This window comes from Apteryx mantelli, chromosome 2, assembly GCF_036417845.1.
Source record: "Apteryx mantelli isolate bAptMan1 chromosome 2, bAptMan1.hap1, whole genome shotgun sequence".
Classification (NCBI taxonomy): Eukaryota; Metazoa; Chordata; class Aves; order Apterygiformes; family Apterygidae; genus Apteryx; species Apteryx mantelli.
The window spans coordinates 72,890,406-72,907,456 of NC_089979.1; the positions used below are offsets into that span (position 1 = coordinate 72,890,406).

General features: G+C 40.8%; 1 protein-coding gene across 8 annotated transcripts in view; it reads right to left on the reverse strand.

Annotated features, from left to right (window-relative positions):
* Positions 1 to 17,051, reverse strand: part of JARID2 (jumonji and AT-rich interaction domain containing 2) — a 238,064-nt gene that overhangs the window by 23,057 nt on the left and 197,956 nt on the right. For 7 of the 8 annotated variants that reach the window (XR_010883351.1, XR_010883352.1, XM_067290888.1 and 4 more), the window contains 3 exons: positions 9,780 to 10,797; positions 5,364 to 5,869; positions 1 to 55 (listed from right to left, as the gene is read on the reverse strand). The exon at positions 1 to 55 is cut by the window's left edge and continues 38 nt beyond it. Coding sequence is in view for 6 of the 8 variants with exons in the window: in XM_067290888.1 (XP_067146989.1) it covers positions 1 to 55; positions 5,364 to 5,869; positions 9,780 to 10,797 (1,579 nt within the window). In the remaining 2 variants the exon portion in view is untranslated. The remainder of the gene's footprint in view (positions 56 to 5,363; positions 5,870 to 9,779; positions 10,798 to 17,051) is intronic. The other variant, XM_067290886.1, reaches the window with a different exon arrangement.

A 17,051-nucleotide genomic window follows, 5' to 3' on the forward strand; every position in this document is an offset into this window, starting at 1 on the left:
TATTCATGATATTTCTTGCTGTTCGGTAAAACGTTGTTAAAGAAACAGACCTACCCTGTGGATAAAGAAAATAAAATTAATACCTCTATTCCCTCCTGGCCACACTTTTTTCCTTACAAGCTCAATCCCAGAATGCAAAAGGGAGAAAGAGGAAAGTGTCTCCAGAACATGTGTGGTTCTAAAGTTCATTTCTTACCTGGGAAAATATATCTAAAGATAGAGAAATCTAATCACATTAAATTACATTTAACCTGTCACAATGATTTGGTCAAACCAACCATTTAAAACTCCAACTGACTGTTCACAGAAAGCTATGTACACTCCTGTACCCAGTGCAATCTTATGGGTTTGACAGATAAAGAAGATGGACATGTCCTAGCTTTCTATGACAGGTCATAAATGACCCAGTATATGATCCTACCCAGATTTTAGAATCAAGTCCAATACCTTTAAAGGACCATATGGTTAAGCTCTCTGTATAGAGAGAAACAGGTGAAAAAAATAGGAAATTCACAGAAATGTTCAACATCAAACCAGTGTTATATGAAATGGAGGAGAGTCACAAAAAGTAGAGTTTACCAAGATTATAGTAATCACCTGCATACAAAAACTAGTTCTGCTCAATTCAATAGAAGTAGTTCAAATGTAAGGAACCAGAACTTCATATTACAAAGCTGACAAAAGTAAAATAAAACAAAATTGCCAAATGAGTGCATTCTTCCTTTGCACTGCTGCAGGAAATCCTTTCAACATAAACTTTATGAGAAAAGGATCTGGTTTGGTTTTCTGCCTGTGCTGTATCTAAGTTTCTAGATACCTTCTCTCATGGCTATTTATAATATCACATGCTCTAGGAAGCAATGTCCATTAGGTGCTTAGTATCACACAGGAATGGGTTTACGGTGCCCGTGGCGGGGCAGGGAGGCCAGGGAAGCACCAAGAGCTGGAGCCCTAACACCATCCTGCCCAAGTGTAAATCACGCGGAAAACACACTATGAGTCATAAAATCTCCCTTTCAACTTTGCCTGTCAACAACCTCAGGTTTTTGACAGGGGGGCTGCCACACTGGCTTGCGGTGATCACTGTACGCAAGAACTACCCTCGCTTTGCAAACCTGGAGCTGGTATCTCTTCCTCCTCCACAGATCTACTGCTCCTTCCTCCAACTCCCATCATGTCTACCAGCTTCCCAGCTGAGCATCCAAGGATTTAAGCTCCATGTAAATGAACATTTTATTACCTGGACATTTTATTACCTTCTTATTTTTTCAATTATGAAAGAGATCTGCCAAACCACCTAAGTCTTTTCTAGTGTTTAATTTATTTAAGAACTATGCCCAAGAGTAAACTAGGGACAACTATACGGCAGCTTTTTCCCCCCAGGCCAACTCTATCACTTTGCTACATTTCTACGGTCATAACGTTGTCACTTTTTTTAATTGAATGCAGTGCAATTAGCTGTAACAAAAAACTTTGTAAAATGCCCAGGGCCTGGGGCCCTCTGATTCCCATAAACTTCAGAGTTGGATGCTCTGTGATACAATAAGCAATTTCCTTCATCTTTTAATGCCCTCATGAATCATTTATTGAGGCAGCCTTTTAAAACAAAAACTCTCATAAAATGCACTGCTCCCACCAACAGTCATCAAACTTGAACATATACCTCACTGTTCACAAACTAACAAATACTCTGCAATAGCTTTCTTGGTTTAAATGATTTGCCTGTTTCTTTTGTTTTAATAAGAAAAATAAGGATTATCTTCCAAAATTCACTGCGTTTTTCCATTTTTCAGATGGACAGCAACCAAAAAAAAGGGAAGAGAAAAACTGAACAGTTTAACCCTTAAAAAATTGCATTTACCCATTTTTTCCTCAGACAAGAATTTGATATCTTTTAGTCCCCTAAAAGTTGTAAAATAAATTTAATGGTTGAGGACTTTTTTTTTTTTTTTTTTAAAGCTAAGGGACCTCCCACAATTTTTGAGAAGCCCATTTTAGAAAATAATTGAAAATTCTGTAATGGAGCTGACAAAAATCAGAAGGCCAAATTAATTGTTGAAAAGCAAAATATATTTTCAACCTCCCTCAAAAATTCTTCAACAGTTCAACAACTGTCCTGAGAAGTTAGAACTGCTACGCAGAGCCTCTGCCATCGTGACAATATGACAGAGAACGAGTTAAGGGACAAAATTCCCTATCTCCTCTTCTGAATTTTTCACAGCTTCTCCATCAGCATCAAGAGCAAACTCAGTGCACAAACATCAACAAACCTTGCTTATGCCCATGCACACTGGCCTTGACATGCAATACAGGGGAGGAAAGGCATAGGAAAAGATACCACAATGTTAAGAATGTTAATGAGGTTAAAGCAACTTTTAAAATGAGCAGGAAACAGAGATTTCATAATATCCACAGGCTGGGAAGGAGAGGTATCTGTGAAGCTGAGAGGGAAAAGAAAGCGCTGAATTCAGCAGACTGAAGGCAGCTCAGCATGGGCTTGTTGTGGCAGTTTCATGCGAGGGCTGGGAAAACTTGGTCAGTGATTCCTTCTGTAGCTCCCAGGAGCAGGTCTGCTACACCGCCTTCAGTTCAGTCTGTACGGAAATGAATACTGCAGCAATGCTGGTTTTAGTCAGCTCCATTACAGATTTTTGAAATATTTTCTCAGAGCTAAAACACTGGGGAAGGAAGAGAATGTAAAAATCTTGCAAAAGATAGTTCTTTGATGACAGCAGTTTACTTTGTTTTATGTACTTATGAACAACAACATCTTATTACAGAGAGAAGAGCCATATATTTGGAAGTAAAGAAAGCAAGCACAGCAGCCTGCAGCATACACTTAAAAGCACAGCAGGCCTTGCAGCTGGAAAGGAGTAACACTGAAAATAACTTAGGAATCCTGGTGAAGAAATCAAACAAAAAGGAGATTTGCTCTAACCTTGACTTGTGATATGGCGGTAAGTGCTGCTGGAAGACTGGATGTTTCTTTCTGAACACTTGTCCCAGCACATACTGACTGCAAAAATTACTGAGTGAAATTCTGATCGTCTGGCCTCTTTATGGTCTGAAGTATAGACTTTATAGTCTAAGTACACTACATCTGTATGATTATGATATTCTCTTCCAGCCCTCAGTCTACTGATCTGGGCATTTATGAAAGTTTTTTTGTGAAATCAGAATTAGAAATGTGTTGTAGAAAGGAATCATTATAACCCATCATCTTCTGAAACATTGAGCTTAACTGTAACGTGAGGACATGTTCTGTTAAAAATTTCAGATATTCCTAGAAGCATGTTAGTATGAAAAGAGCACTCCCCACACACATATACAGAAGCATACCATCACTGAAGAAAAATGCAGAATGCAGAAGTAAAAGGTTTGTTTCATAAGATGCCATAAAGTACCCTCAGCTTAAATCCGTAGGAGGCATCATCCCAGCTTAGGCTCATTAAATACCCTAGTAATGAGCTGTATTTGATTTAAAAGTGTTGTGGGTTACTCTTGTGGGTCAAGACCATTATATAGTTTCTTCTTTTTATACTTTAGGGCTTGTTTTAAGTGATGGAACCAGTTCTTATGTACCAAACCATCTATAAGTTCTCCCCCAAGTGCTGTGAAAATGAAGTTATAGTACTCTTGTGACTGGACTGACCAGTTTTCTGATCTCTGCACCAGGAATCTCTCCAGCAACTCATTTCAGATTTGTTCCCTGTATTTTACCCAGGTCTGTCACCGGTCACAACAGCCCCCAGCCTGGTGCGGCTGGCTGTACTGTGGATGACCGTAAGCTCAGTTTTAAAGGGAGAGCGAGTGCCGTGGTGTCTGCGAGGCTTCTGGCATGGCACAGCAATCCGAGGCAGTGCCTGAGCTGGTCTGTGCTTTGCAGCTGCCTCTGGTAGACGGGAGAATACAAGCCCGCCGTCGCAACAGTAGTTGTTTCTAACAATTTCTATGCTACAAACAAAAATACTTTTAAGATTCAGTTACTGAGTTTCTCTGGGCTTACACTGGGTCCTGAAACTGAAGGCACTGCCAGTGTTTTGCACAACAGCAGCAGCTTGGGAGCTCTGGGGGGAGGCCTGGAGCTCAGCGATTCACGCTGGTTCTAGCCACCACCTTTTGTGGGTTTTTTTTGGTAAGTTCTATAATTTTGCAGTCTGATTAAGATACTTCCTTTTACCAATTTCATTCTTCCCTTTTGAGTTACTTTGTATCTTCTAAACTTTAACTTGGGACTTGCAGGGGAAAAGAAGATAGAGGTATTTTCCCTCTAAGTTTCAAGTTGTTCATACAGCAGCCAGGATAAGTTATATCATATTTTTCATTTAACATTATTAAGCACAGTATTTCAAGTGCAAAAATGCCACTTCACTATTCACAAATGCTGCTGTCATTAGATAAGCTCTTGTCCAGTAGGAACCTGGCAAAGAGATTGCTTTTCAGAGGTGGGATTGAGGATGGAGTCCCAGAATAAAAGAATTTTTGGCTGACAAATCATAACAGGCTGCAAAAGAAACTTGAAGCAAATTTTTAAAGGCCAAGTCATGACCCCATTCAGTCTCTAAATAGCTTAACAATAAGCTACTTTGGGCTATCTGGTTTCATTTCCGAGTGATGGAAGCGAGATTGGAAGGGGAAGAACAGTGTATTCCTTTTCTGGGCACAGACACTGAATACTACATTCCTCTCTGAGCACTGCTAAACAATTCAACTCAAAATTACATTGCAAGCTGCAGGGCCAAGTCCTGCTCAAGAGTAGGAGACTGCCAAATAAAACACAGTGCAAGAGTCAGCATTCCTTTGCAAATGGACATACTTGACACGTGGAGGACTAAGTGTTCATGTGACTGTCAATGCCGATCAAAATTTGGCATTATAGATGAAAATATTGTTTGCATTTCAATTTGCCCTTTCTAAAGGTAGTATATTTCCAGTGATGTTAGTTTTGATGGGGAGCACTACTTTGCTCAACAAGAGACTCACAAGAAGCAGGAGCGAGAAAGCAGAACATTACTTTAAATGTCACTAGAAAATGAAAATAAAAATTGTGTCTGTAAGGATAATTGGACCGAGCTATTCAGGGAAGCTCTCACGAGGTGAAGGGGGGCAGAGTCTGGCGCAGTGTGTCTACAGCAGTAACACCTTCCAGTTTTTCAGGCAACCTGCAGGAGCTGCTCGGATCAGGATAAAGTCAATAGACGCTTATCGAACCTCCGGCTCCGATGCTTGCTGCCTGAGCTGCTGCCTTGGGAAGGGCAGCTGCAGCCCAGCGGCTCCCCCACCTTGATCAGCACCTGCGCGCAGCCCAGCAGACCCTTGCACCAGTTTCGCGCAATGCAAGCGCTGTACCCCGTCGCTATTACCTTGTATATACACTTGTGTAAGTCGCTAAGAACTCCCTCCTCCTCCTCCTCCTCCTCGTCCTCCTTCATGGTCTCCTTTTCCTGAGCGAAGAGCCGCCGTCTGCCTGTCTTCAATGGGACGTCGACTTCTTTTAACTTGTTGCGGAAGCCATTTTTGTGAACCACGCCGTTGATGAGTCCGTTTTTGGGCTCAAACCGGGGCAAGGAATGGAACTTGTAGGCATTCTCCGAATGTCCCTCCAAAGGTCCTTTCCTCTTCTCCAAGATTTCCTTTTCCAGCAAGACCTCCTTCTCCAGTTTCTTGTGCTCCTCAGGGGAGAGGGAGTCGTAGGAGAGCAAGTACTGGCAGTAGGCTTCCTGCAGCTTGGCCAGCCTGTCCTGTGCAGTTTTGGGGATGCGCAGCATGTCTGCCAGTTTGTTCCATTTCTTGAGGTCAGTCACTTGCTGCATCCCCCCCATCTCGTTAATCAGCTGGACAAAGCAGGCCAGGTCGAGCTCGCAGCCTCCTGCAGCCAGCATGCGCAGGGAGCAGAGGGGGAAAGGGAAACACAGGAGACGGTTAGGAAAGCTGCAGGCGCTTTGCCCCAGTTGTTTCTGACAACAGCACAGCACCAGGCTTGGCACAAGGCCACGAGGGATGTGTCATTTTTACAGCTCCGGTCCCCTCCGCACCAGAGCACACTCATCCCAGTCTTGTTTGACTCCCATTAAAGACAGACGGACACCACTGCTTTTCTAGGTTAATTCATTCAGTGGATAATATTTTGCTACTTGTACTAGCCCTCCCTATGGCTAAATTTGCTCTCCAGCTTGAGTTTTGTTCCTGTCTCTTCTCAGAGCATCTCTAGCCACCTCTTGACACTTGTCTTTCCCCTCTAAATACCTAACAGCCTAATGGGGGAGGCAAGACTTGGCCAACTCTTTAGGAGCCCGTGCACTCCCACCCTCCCCGGCCTGTCGCCAATTCTGTGTCTGTTTTATACCGCGGAGAACTGAAACAAGTTTCAGGATGTGTATTGGCAATAAAAAAGACCAGTAAATAGCTATCCTTTCTGGAAGTGAAATATGGATCATCTAATATCTGCACAACACTTTGAACATATTAAGTATTTAAAAGGAACACAGCGTTATCATTAATTTCACAACAGGCAGAAAAAGACTTTTACAAAAAAGGGAGGGGGGAGGGCGGCAGAAAGAAAATTGAGGACTATGGAGATAGGCCTTCTCTGAGACCATAATTACCGCAGATGCATTTCTGTGAACTCAGGCACACTAAATGTGATTGCTACTATGTAAAAAAAGTCCCAGAAGCATTCTTCCCGTTTGAGGCCATTCCTATTCTATATTCCATTATGGTTTTGTATGTTTTACGATAACCAGTACATTTCACACTCCAGTCCAAAAATAAAAATTGATGATTATACAAAAGCCGTATTTTAGCATAAAAAGCAGCCAAATTGATGACAAACAATAAAACAAAGAAGCATCATAAATACTCTCAGAGTAAAAAAAAAAAAAAAAAAAAAAAAGAAGCATCAGTAGAAAGAGTTAAAAAAACTGATCAAAGACCGACTACAATTCAACAGGGCATTGCTAAAGGAGAAAAATTAATACAAAACTTGTGTCAATATCACTGCCACAATGTCTCCCCTTCCTCTTTTTTTCTTTTGATAAAAGCAGAAAACCATTATGCCATAGCAGTTTCATAGCACTCAGAATTGCTACTATAAAACAGAAGTGCAAGAAGCAGCAGTATGCTAAATATTTACTGCTGGAGCCACAGCTGCAGCACCGCAAGAGCCAGCTTTATCACCTTGCTCACTGACATGAGCAATGTCACTTGCTTAAAATTGCCCCATGCTGCATCTCATGGCTGATCCCAAACTGTAGTCACTGCCATTTGCCCTCTGCTGTGCCTCCCGCACCTCTGTGGCCTCCTGCTTTCCCCTCTCCCATGGCTCGTGTCAAGGCGCTGCGGCGGGAGCCCCGGCGGGCGGCAAGTCGGCGCGCAGCCCCTTGGCGGCAGCCCCAGGGAGTTGTGGTGATTCATCCTGTTCAGCAACCTTTTCTTGTTTTGTTTTGTTTTTTTTAGCCCAAATGGCCAAGTCTTGAAGCAGAGAAAAGGTCAATGTTGTAGGAAAAAAGCAAATTTGAAAGGTTTTCTTTCTTTTCTCTTTCATCTTCCACATAAAATAACTCTCAGGCTGGTTTCTATTACATAAAGTACCTTTTTGGTCTAGCGTTTTATTTGCACTGTTCACAAATAAACTGAAGGCGTGATTTAAGACAACTTTTCATCCCAATAGATTCAGCGATCTGAATGAAGCTGAGTAACATACTCCTAACTTTGAGAGAAGTCTGGCTCGGGTTTAGCATCACACGTTTTCTAGAGCAACAAGGATCGCACACCCGATGCAAGTTCCTAGCTCCAGCGCTATTCATGATATGTTTAAGAAACGCAATATTCTCCAGCCTGATGGAACAATAGCTCGTAATCATGCTGCAATATTAGAGCAGAGGTATCACATCGTTCAGACAGAGTCTCATATACCTGGTAGAGCCTCCACAGGGCCAGCTATAGCTAAGGTTTACAAAACGGTCTCAATTATAATTCCATTTCACACAGTCATAACTTTTGGAAGCATTTATATCTCAAGCTGATGTTTTCCAGGATTGGCCTAAGCATGTTGGTTAAACTTTTCTTGAACAGCTAAAAAAAAAAAAAAAGTTTTAACCCCATTTAAAAAGTGCCTATAGCAAAATGGCTGAAAGACTTGGCACATGTTATGGAGAACCAGCATCTGACTTTTTTTTTTTTTAATTGTCTTAATTTTGCTAAGTTAGGAATATTTTTAAATTGTCTTGTGAGCAAGCTCATTTAAAAAAAAAAAACTCAGATCTTCAGGTATGCATTTAATACCAAACCCTGGCACTACAGTACTCGCTGGCAAAACTCCCACTTCAATGGAAATGCAATTTGGCTCTCAAAGCAGCAATACATATGCATGTCTACTTAAATAAGTGTATATAAATCATCACAGATTATTTTATATCTTTCCTACTGGAGCCAACAGATTTGTAATTTTTGTACACTGATTATCTCCAGCTTCTTTTTTCCATTTTGTTTTTAAACACAAGATATAGGTAGAAAATTAACTACAGAAAGGCTACATAGGATGCAAACTTTGTAAGAGACTGTTGTTTGTTCTGGTTATATAGCACCCTGCAGAATAGAATCCTTGCCTATTAACTAGGCTCTTAGGTGCTTAAATAATACAAATAATTAACAGTAATGCCATCTTAATGCCGAGTTAAGGTATTTCATTAAAAAGTTAACACTGTTTCAGGAGAATTAATCGAGCTGTCTTGCACATTTTCCTCTCTCTCTTGCCAGTGTAAATCTAATTCATTATTCTTCTCTATTAAGATACAACCATTGCATACATTAGGCACACAAAATGTTCACTTATTCCTGCTTGAGTGATTTTAATTTTTACAATTCCTTGAACCTTTTTGCACCGATATTGCAACAGAATGCTAATCCTTATTCCTCCTTCTTAATTCTATCATTTTCTGTTGTGCCCCACGTTGGTTCATCATAAACTTTGCAAACTCTTTGTGTGCTTTTATGTGTTTTCAGCCACTTACCATACGTGATACAAAACAGCATTTGAAAACAGGGGAGAAAAAAGTGTTGTGAACACTTTAAACAAAGAGTGTCTTTTAATCCAACTAGTGTTGGTAGCTGCCTCTAATGGGATAATGCCTCAAAGGCAAAACTCTAGCATCAAGTTGCAACATGCAGGTCCTATGAGCTCTGACTCAGAAAACTTTAAAAACAAAGGGGAGGGTTAACAAAAATTAAAAACACAAGTTTATTCCTATGTCACAGCTGCAAAGACAGTAGGTGTGGAGGTGGCTCATTCAATAGTTCATTTGTATGCAGCTGTTGTCATGTTCTGTCATGTCAAGTTTCTAAAGGAAGGGTGAAAATATTTGTATTCTAGCTTGGCAGCATTGTAACCTGTACGAAAAACCTCTTTGGAAAGCTCCAAAAACATTCTGAGGCAACACTTAAACCGAGACTGTCACTATCCATAGTTACACTACTTATTAAGAGAAACGGTAGGGAAAGGAGATCCTGAAATCTGAAGACCAGGAGCCTGCACAGCATTTTTCCCTAGGTGAAATGAAGAGCTGGCAGGAGGAAGGTAATATGGCGATATTAAGTCTCTCGGGAAAGCTCTACAACAACCTACCTGCATCGTATCTGATCGATGGATAAAGAGAGAGATCCAGCACTCTGTAGTGTTAAGTGAACAGGGGTTCAGTTAAGCATAAAGGCAAACGGAGCATAAAGTTGCATATGGACTCTAATAAGCAGCGGCAAAAGGCCAATGAAACCACAGCCCTTACCTATGAGTGGGAGTTCATCCATGGTAATGCCCTGAGATTTGAGGTGCTTCTTGATACAGGCCAGCCGCTGCACGTTGGGTCCCCAGCGCCTGCCTAGCTTGTGTATGTGCTGAATCTGTGTCACAAACCGCATTTCATCATTTAGCTTGCACTCAGGTCTCCAGTCTGGAGGAGGAATCACCCTGCACATCCCATACTTCTCTACCTGAGCTCGGACTGACTCAATGTATATCAGTGGGTCATGGAATTCCTTTGTGGAGGGCCTAAGGATGGGAATCTCCCCCAGCATCCCCCACCCAGACTTACTACTGCCCTTTTCGTGCTTTCCCATTGAGTCTTGTGGCTTGTGCAAGGACTCCGCTTGAGAGGTAGAACGATTTTCACAGGAGGCATTTTCAGTTTTGCCATGTGCTTGTTTCCCTGGCGTATTCTTTCCAGCAGTGGCTCTTTTCGGCCTATTTCTTTCCAAACTCTTCTCTGGCACTTCCTTTTTAAGGTGTCCATTCAGCAAAGGCTTTTCTACAGCTGCCTTTTTGCTTGCAGCTTCTGCCAAGTTGACTGCCCCTTTCATTTTCTTGGTGGGCGACTGTATTTTGTCTATGTGATTCGTCTCTTCCAGCCTCCTCTTCGAATTGCGCAGCCCCTCCCTTAACTGTCTCCCCACCTCCTTAGTGCATGTCTTTTGGTTCAACTTGCCATTGACTTTTACACCATTAACAGCGGTATTGTTAGACTTGGATGCTCCAAGGGATAGCACCTGTTTGCGGGTTTTTGCATTGCTACTTTCTATTTTCCCTGAGATTGTGTGGTTGACAGGTGAACTGGGTTTGTGGTGATTTAGTTTGGTTTCCTTGACCAGTTCTTTCTTGGCTTTGGTGTATGTGACAGTTCCCTTTGTCACTGTTGCAGTATACTTCACAGTTTTGGACGGTGAAGGTCTGACTTCTCTCATCTTTTTGGCACTGGCTGCATTTGCACTCGGAGATGACATTCGAGTGATTCCGTTGACTTTAGAAACCTACAAAGCCAGGAGTGTTGTACAGGGAGTAGAAGGAAGGAAACAGAAAACAGAAAAGTAAATTAATAACATTATAACTCTGCCATGCCTTCCCATTTGCTGGACAACCATATTCTGCAGTTCTGACTCCTGGCCCCTTGTACAATCTTCATGTAACAGTTCTCACCCAGACAAGAGGAGGGACTGGGCATTTAAAATAAGCAAATAAATTAGAAGAATTTTAAAAAAACAAACCAAAAAAATCCCCATAAAGCCAATCTTGCTTTTGGAGAGTATGAAGCCTCTGACATTAAGAGGGGTGAGGTCACCTGCATGTACTACCCTCTTCCTTGTCTACCAGCAAGTCTGTTACAGTAGCACAAAACATAGTCAATCTGATCTACAGACTGATACTTTTATCATCTCTTTTTCCAGCCTTAAGATACTATTCCCTCTCCCACCCAATTTCCCTTAAGTGCACACACAATTTACTACTACTTAGCAGACAAACTAACCAGACTATCCTATCTGCTGCAACCAGAATGGGCACATTTTGCAAAAGCCACACACGGAGATTCAAACAAATCTTTTGGTTTTACATACATATAAAAATAGGTATTGAACACATTATGCACCCAACAGATCAGGATGGCCATGAAGGATCCGGTCTGTCATACATATGAAATCTTGGGAGGCATCTTGTTGCTGAATTTATTAATATGAAATAAAAATCTGTACAGTAGCTTAGCACACTTTTTCAGGTTTGATATCTGGGCAGTTTTACTTACACAGACTTTATTATTTATCACTATATCACTAATATGTCATTGCAACCTACAAGTGCTGAACTGTACTGTTTTCAGTTAGGCACTTGAACCCTGTTATGAAACTAAAATTTATATTTTAATTATTACAAGTGTTAAGCACCAAAAGCAACCCTCATCTTCAAAGGGAATTATGGAGTTTCAGCACTGTCAAAGCCAAGCCCCACTACTAAGAAAATGAAGCTCAACTTTAAACATTTAAACAAGTTTCAACATTGCTGCCTCACCTCCTCAACTACTGAGTGCAGAAAAATATATCCAAAATCAGGAATGTTGATGAACGTTCTCAAAGTGAAAGCAAACAATATAACCACCCTTTATTAGCGCTCAGGTGAATAATTACATTTCTACAGTTATAACACTTTCCTTTGGGATTTCAAAACATTTGTCAAATTAGTAAACATGGCACTTTCCCTCAGATAAATGCAAAAACTATAATCACTTATAAAGTATGGATAAAATGGTATTAAGTAGGGATAAAACAGAGGCTGAAAAGGACCTGCTAAGGTCTCACATTAAGTGACTTGCAGAACAGAAACTAGAACCTAAGAATTTTGATTCTGTGTACACACACATGCGCGTATAGGCACACATTTACTGTGCAAACCTTCTCCCTGGTGCTCCAGAAACCAGAGCTGGAAGAGTGCTCTTTTAAAACCCATCCACATTCTTGTCCTTCATGTGGCTCCAAGGTAGAAGAACTTAAGGAAATCCAGTTAACTGATGACATCAGTTTTTACCTTCAGCCTTTGAAAGATGCATAAGATATTATCTGGAAAGCAAACACTTGCTAGAAAAATGCATTTGTCAGTTCCCCTTGAAATTTAGACAATACTCTGCATTTGAAATTGAGGCCTGGGTTTGAATTTACAGGGATTTTTCACTCCCCAGAGCAGCCATGGGTAGAAACGTGTTGAGACAGTGTCTCCTGCCTGCGGGAGTCACAAAATGTGTTAAACATATCTCTGGCTTTATAAATAGCCAGGAACATTGATTACAGATTTGGTTTTGACTAGTAGAGAGGAACTGACTGAGAATCTGAAGGGGAAGGGTAATCTGGATGACAGTGATCATGAAATGAGTTTTCAGTCCTAAGGGTTGACAACAGTAGAGATCGGACAATAGACTTCAACAAACAAACAAACAAAACCAAAAACCCCTCCAAACCCCCCAAACTTAAACTGAAACAATTCCCACTCAGAGGAAAGAGACAAAGCACAGAGCTTTATGGCTGCTTACAAAGTTCTTTAATGATGGGAAAATTGGAAAGGAATCATAGTAAAAAGTGGAACAATAGTAGGCGACTAAGGGCAGCTATAAAGAAACAGCAAAAGCATGTATGAGTAAAATCAGAAAGGCCAAGTTGCTAAAGGAATTTCAGTTAGCAAGGGGCATAAAAGGAAACAGGAAAACGTTTTATAAATATATTAAGAATACAAAGACAACAAATGACAACAGCAGTCTACCACTACACAAGGAAGGAATGCAAATACAGCAGATATGGCTTAAGTGTTTGTGCTTCTTCTGCCTTAGTCTTCAGCAAAAGTACCATTGTGACTGAATACTTATCAGATATATAACAAAATCATTTTTAACAAAAGAACTAGGAAGGCAACACAATAGGCTAAAGTGTACCTAGATAACTTAGAGCTGCTGAATGAAGCCAAAGTGATGAAGTTTAGCCTAAAATACTTAAGGAACATATTTAAGAACTCTTGCAGGAAGACAGAGATGATCCTGGAGAAAAGTGGAGAGCAGGCAGAGTCTGCCTAACTTCAATCCCTATGATGATTCTGGAACAAATTATCAATTAATTTGTAAACACACAAAAGATAGTAAGATCATGCTAAAAGTAACAAACACGGAGTTGTCGAGAATAGCACATCAAGCTAATTTAATCTTCTCCTGACAGCCCAGCAGGTATGAGGCACCTTTGTGTCAGCAGGGCTCCTGCCACTGTCCCATGTGACATTCTGTTGAACAAGCTCCTGAGACATGTAATTACTCTAAAGTGGCTACACAAATGGATTGAAGAAAATCATCCTCAAGAGAAGTGATCGTTGTCATAGTTCACTGACATGCTGGGAGAGCATTTCCAGTGACATTCTGCAGAGACCTGTCTCGGGCTCAATTCCACTAAGTAATTCCATTAGTAACTTGGATCACTGCAAAACTCACCAGTAACACAAAACTGGAAGGGGCTGGAAGCACTTTGGAGACAAGGTCAAAATCAAGAGTAATCTTAAAAAACTGATTTCAGAACATTTTTGCAATAAGAGGAAGTGCTAGTCTTAGGAAGCATAAATCAAATATGCACAGAGGAGGAATAACGTTTGGGGAACACAGTGAGCTGCAAAATGTGATGCAGATACAAACCATGCAAATCTCTTTCAGAGGCTTATTAGTAAGAACGCCAAAGGCAAGGCCCAGGAGCACAGGCTTTCTCACTCAGTGCTATGCTCAGCACTGGGTCTGCACGGTAGGGAAGAGGTATACTTTGGAGAGAGTCTAAAAGAGAGCAAAAATGCTCAGGTATTTAGGAAGCATGCTCTTTACTGAAAAGGCAAGGGTGCTGAGCTTTTTAGTCTAAAAGAGAAGACTATGGGAGAACTCTGTAATGGTATTCTAACACATAAGGAACTGTTCTGAAAAGAAACAGTGAAAACTTTTTCCATATTGACCGGGAAAAGAAGGAAAAAAATACTCTAATTGTTTGCAAAGACGATCTGAGGTGCCATTAGGAAAACTTTCTAATGAGTAGAAAGGAAAATCCTGGAAGAGGCTGTTAATTGATGGTGTGCGGTCACCTTTACTGGAGGTTTTAGCTATACTCTGTTACGCACAGTCAAAACACCACCTCAGAGCGAACAGGCAGGCTGTGCGGAGGTACCTTGCCACCCCGGTCTTTCTATGATTTTTTTGAAGAAGTCATGACAAGAAGTCTGAAGAGCCATCCAAGCCACTCCTTCAGTGAGGGAGGGGTGACACAGGGCCCGAGAACAAAACACTGTCGTGGGCCAAGTATGGATGGAGAAAGGCAGGATCCTTAAAACTCCTTATCTTCAAAGGAAGACAAGCCACCGGCACCAATAGCTTTAGACCAGAATTAAAACTGCCAAGATACAAAACTCCACAAAACTGAATTCATTAAGAAAACAGCAACTTATCCCAACTGTTTAGAGTTGTTAGAATACCTCCACGTAATGAAAGCTTAGATCTCTCAGGGCCAAATCTTAAACTGAAGAAGTACATAAATTTCGGCTATCTAGCCTCCAATCCTAGACTATACACATGCTCTTTTGAGTCTTTATTCAACCCTAAAGAAATTATTCCAGTGAAGTTACAGGTCCTAAAGTAGAGGAACATTCGCATTTGAGAATACCCTAATGAATTCACTTATTGTTTTCTGGTTGCTAACTTGTTTTTCTTAGGACTAAGGAAACCCTACAAGAAAGGAGCACTGTTGAAAACCTCCTCAGAACTGTAACCTTTCCAGAGTAGATACAACTTCACACAACTTGTTTTCAAATGCTTCTCCCTCTCCCCTCCCCAAATGCCCACAGACATCTCTAGTGCATCGAGAAGGCATGGTATAATGTTTGAGATATGGCAGTACCATATAGACCAGAACCAGAATACGCTTCAAAGGGAAATAGGCTGCAACAAACTTCTTTCAGCTGGAAACAAATGGAACAAACAATGTTTTCATAGCCCACCATCAAAGCAACAGGTGGATGCAGGATTTCACATTGACAAATGTGAAATTCTGCCTGGTCAGTAAGCACCTAAGCGTTCCTGGTCTCTACTTGTCTCTGAGGACCCATCAGACGATTGGAACCAAAAGAAACAAGAAATGGTGGTAGGCATTTTCTTACCTTTCTACTGTTGATATGTCTCCCCCCAAACCAAACATACACACACAGAGTCAGCCTAAAAAATTGGCCACACTGCCAGGTGCGCAGGTTCACCAAATTGGGGTCTATGTCACAGCTCCATCCCGAGGCAATGCTTACACTGAGCGCATAAGAAAGAAGTCAATTTAATTCAAATAGCAACAAAGTGACTGACATTAGCCTTACATGACTCAAAGTCTTGAGCTAAAGGTGAAACTAGGGACACCAATAAACTTATCTTTGCTTTTCAGCTATCTTCTTGGTTTTGCTGATATATTTATGTCTTCAGACCACTCCACTTTACTGAACATTTTCCTTGCAGTAAAAGCTGGTACAATAGGTTTTAAACTTTGTTGGCTTTTTAAAAGCATATGGGACCAGCACAGTCTTGCAGCAACTTGTTTATTGGATTTGAACTGGTCTACATACACACCTCTGCACAGCACCTAGGATCCATCCTCCAGACACACACACAGGCACAATATACAGCCAACAAACAACATGTTAGAAAGCAACAACAGCAATAGCGGCAGTATTAATAGCACCAACAGTGGGTTTGGTCCCAAAAAATTTCAAGTTATATGACTGATCTCCAAAATTCATTCATAAAAATACTTCTGCAATGATATAGGAGTTTTGCAGAGCTAAATTACCATATTAGGCCAAAAGAGGGCCTCATTGAACTACATTTCCTTTGTCCACAACCCCTTAAGTAGGGGATTTGGGAAGATAGCAAAGGAGGAAGAAAGAGAGAGAAAGACAGAATGTGACAAGTGCAAATGCACACCAGAAACAGAAAGAAAAGAAGAGAGGAAGAAAGAAAATATCATGTAATTTCTAGCGTTCTACCTTTATTTTCTATTAGACCAAACAATACAAAAATACATAGATAAACCATGTAAATATATATGCACAAGGAGCAAAAACATATTGAAAGAAGGAGGAACATGTGGCTGGCACCCTGGCACTCCTTTTGGAAAATGCTGAAGAATTCAACAAAGACTCAGGATAAGAGCAGAAATATAGTGCTGTCTCCCAACTGGAAAGATTAAGGTTTTGCAGAAAGGTAAGTCACCCTCTGGCAAAATGCGTAATCCACCTTTAATTAGTTACAGTAAGGTTTTCATTAAAATTGGTAAGAAAGGACTTACGTCACTGTGGGTTGCAGAATAAAATTAAAAAGTCTAGCCTTTAAATTTTATTTTTAAAAATTGTGTCAACTTCAGGGCCCCTTATTTTCTGAAGTTTGAGGATTACCATGAGGTGTCTGTATAGAGTGCATGTAGTTTGTACTGCATTGCTTTACCATTTCACTGTTTTTTCATAGCATGATTGAAAGCATCTAATACTCTATGAAGCAAAACGGACTTGAATCATGAACAAAAGTTTTTCCACACCTGTCTTTTCCCTTCTCAGGGCTACCTTCTCAAGTGACAGCAGTTGACTCTGACAATTTTTTTTAACCATTCCTATTTTGATAACACAACTTTAAAGCATTTCATCCAAAACTTTCTAGTGAGTTAAAAATAAATACGTAAAGAAGTGCATCCTTAAGTTT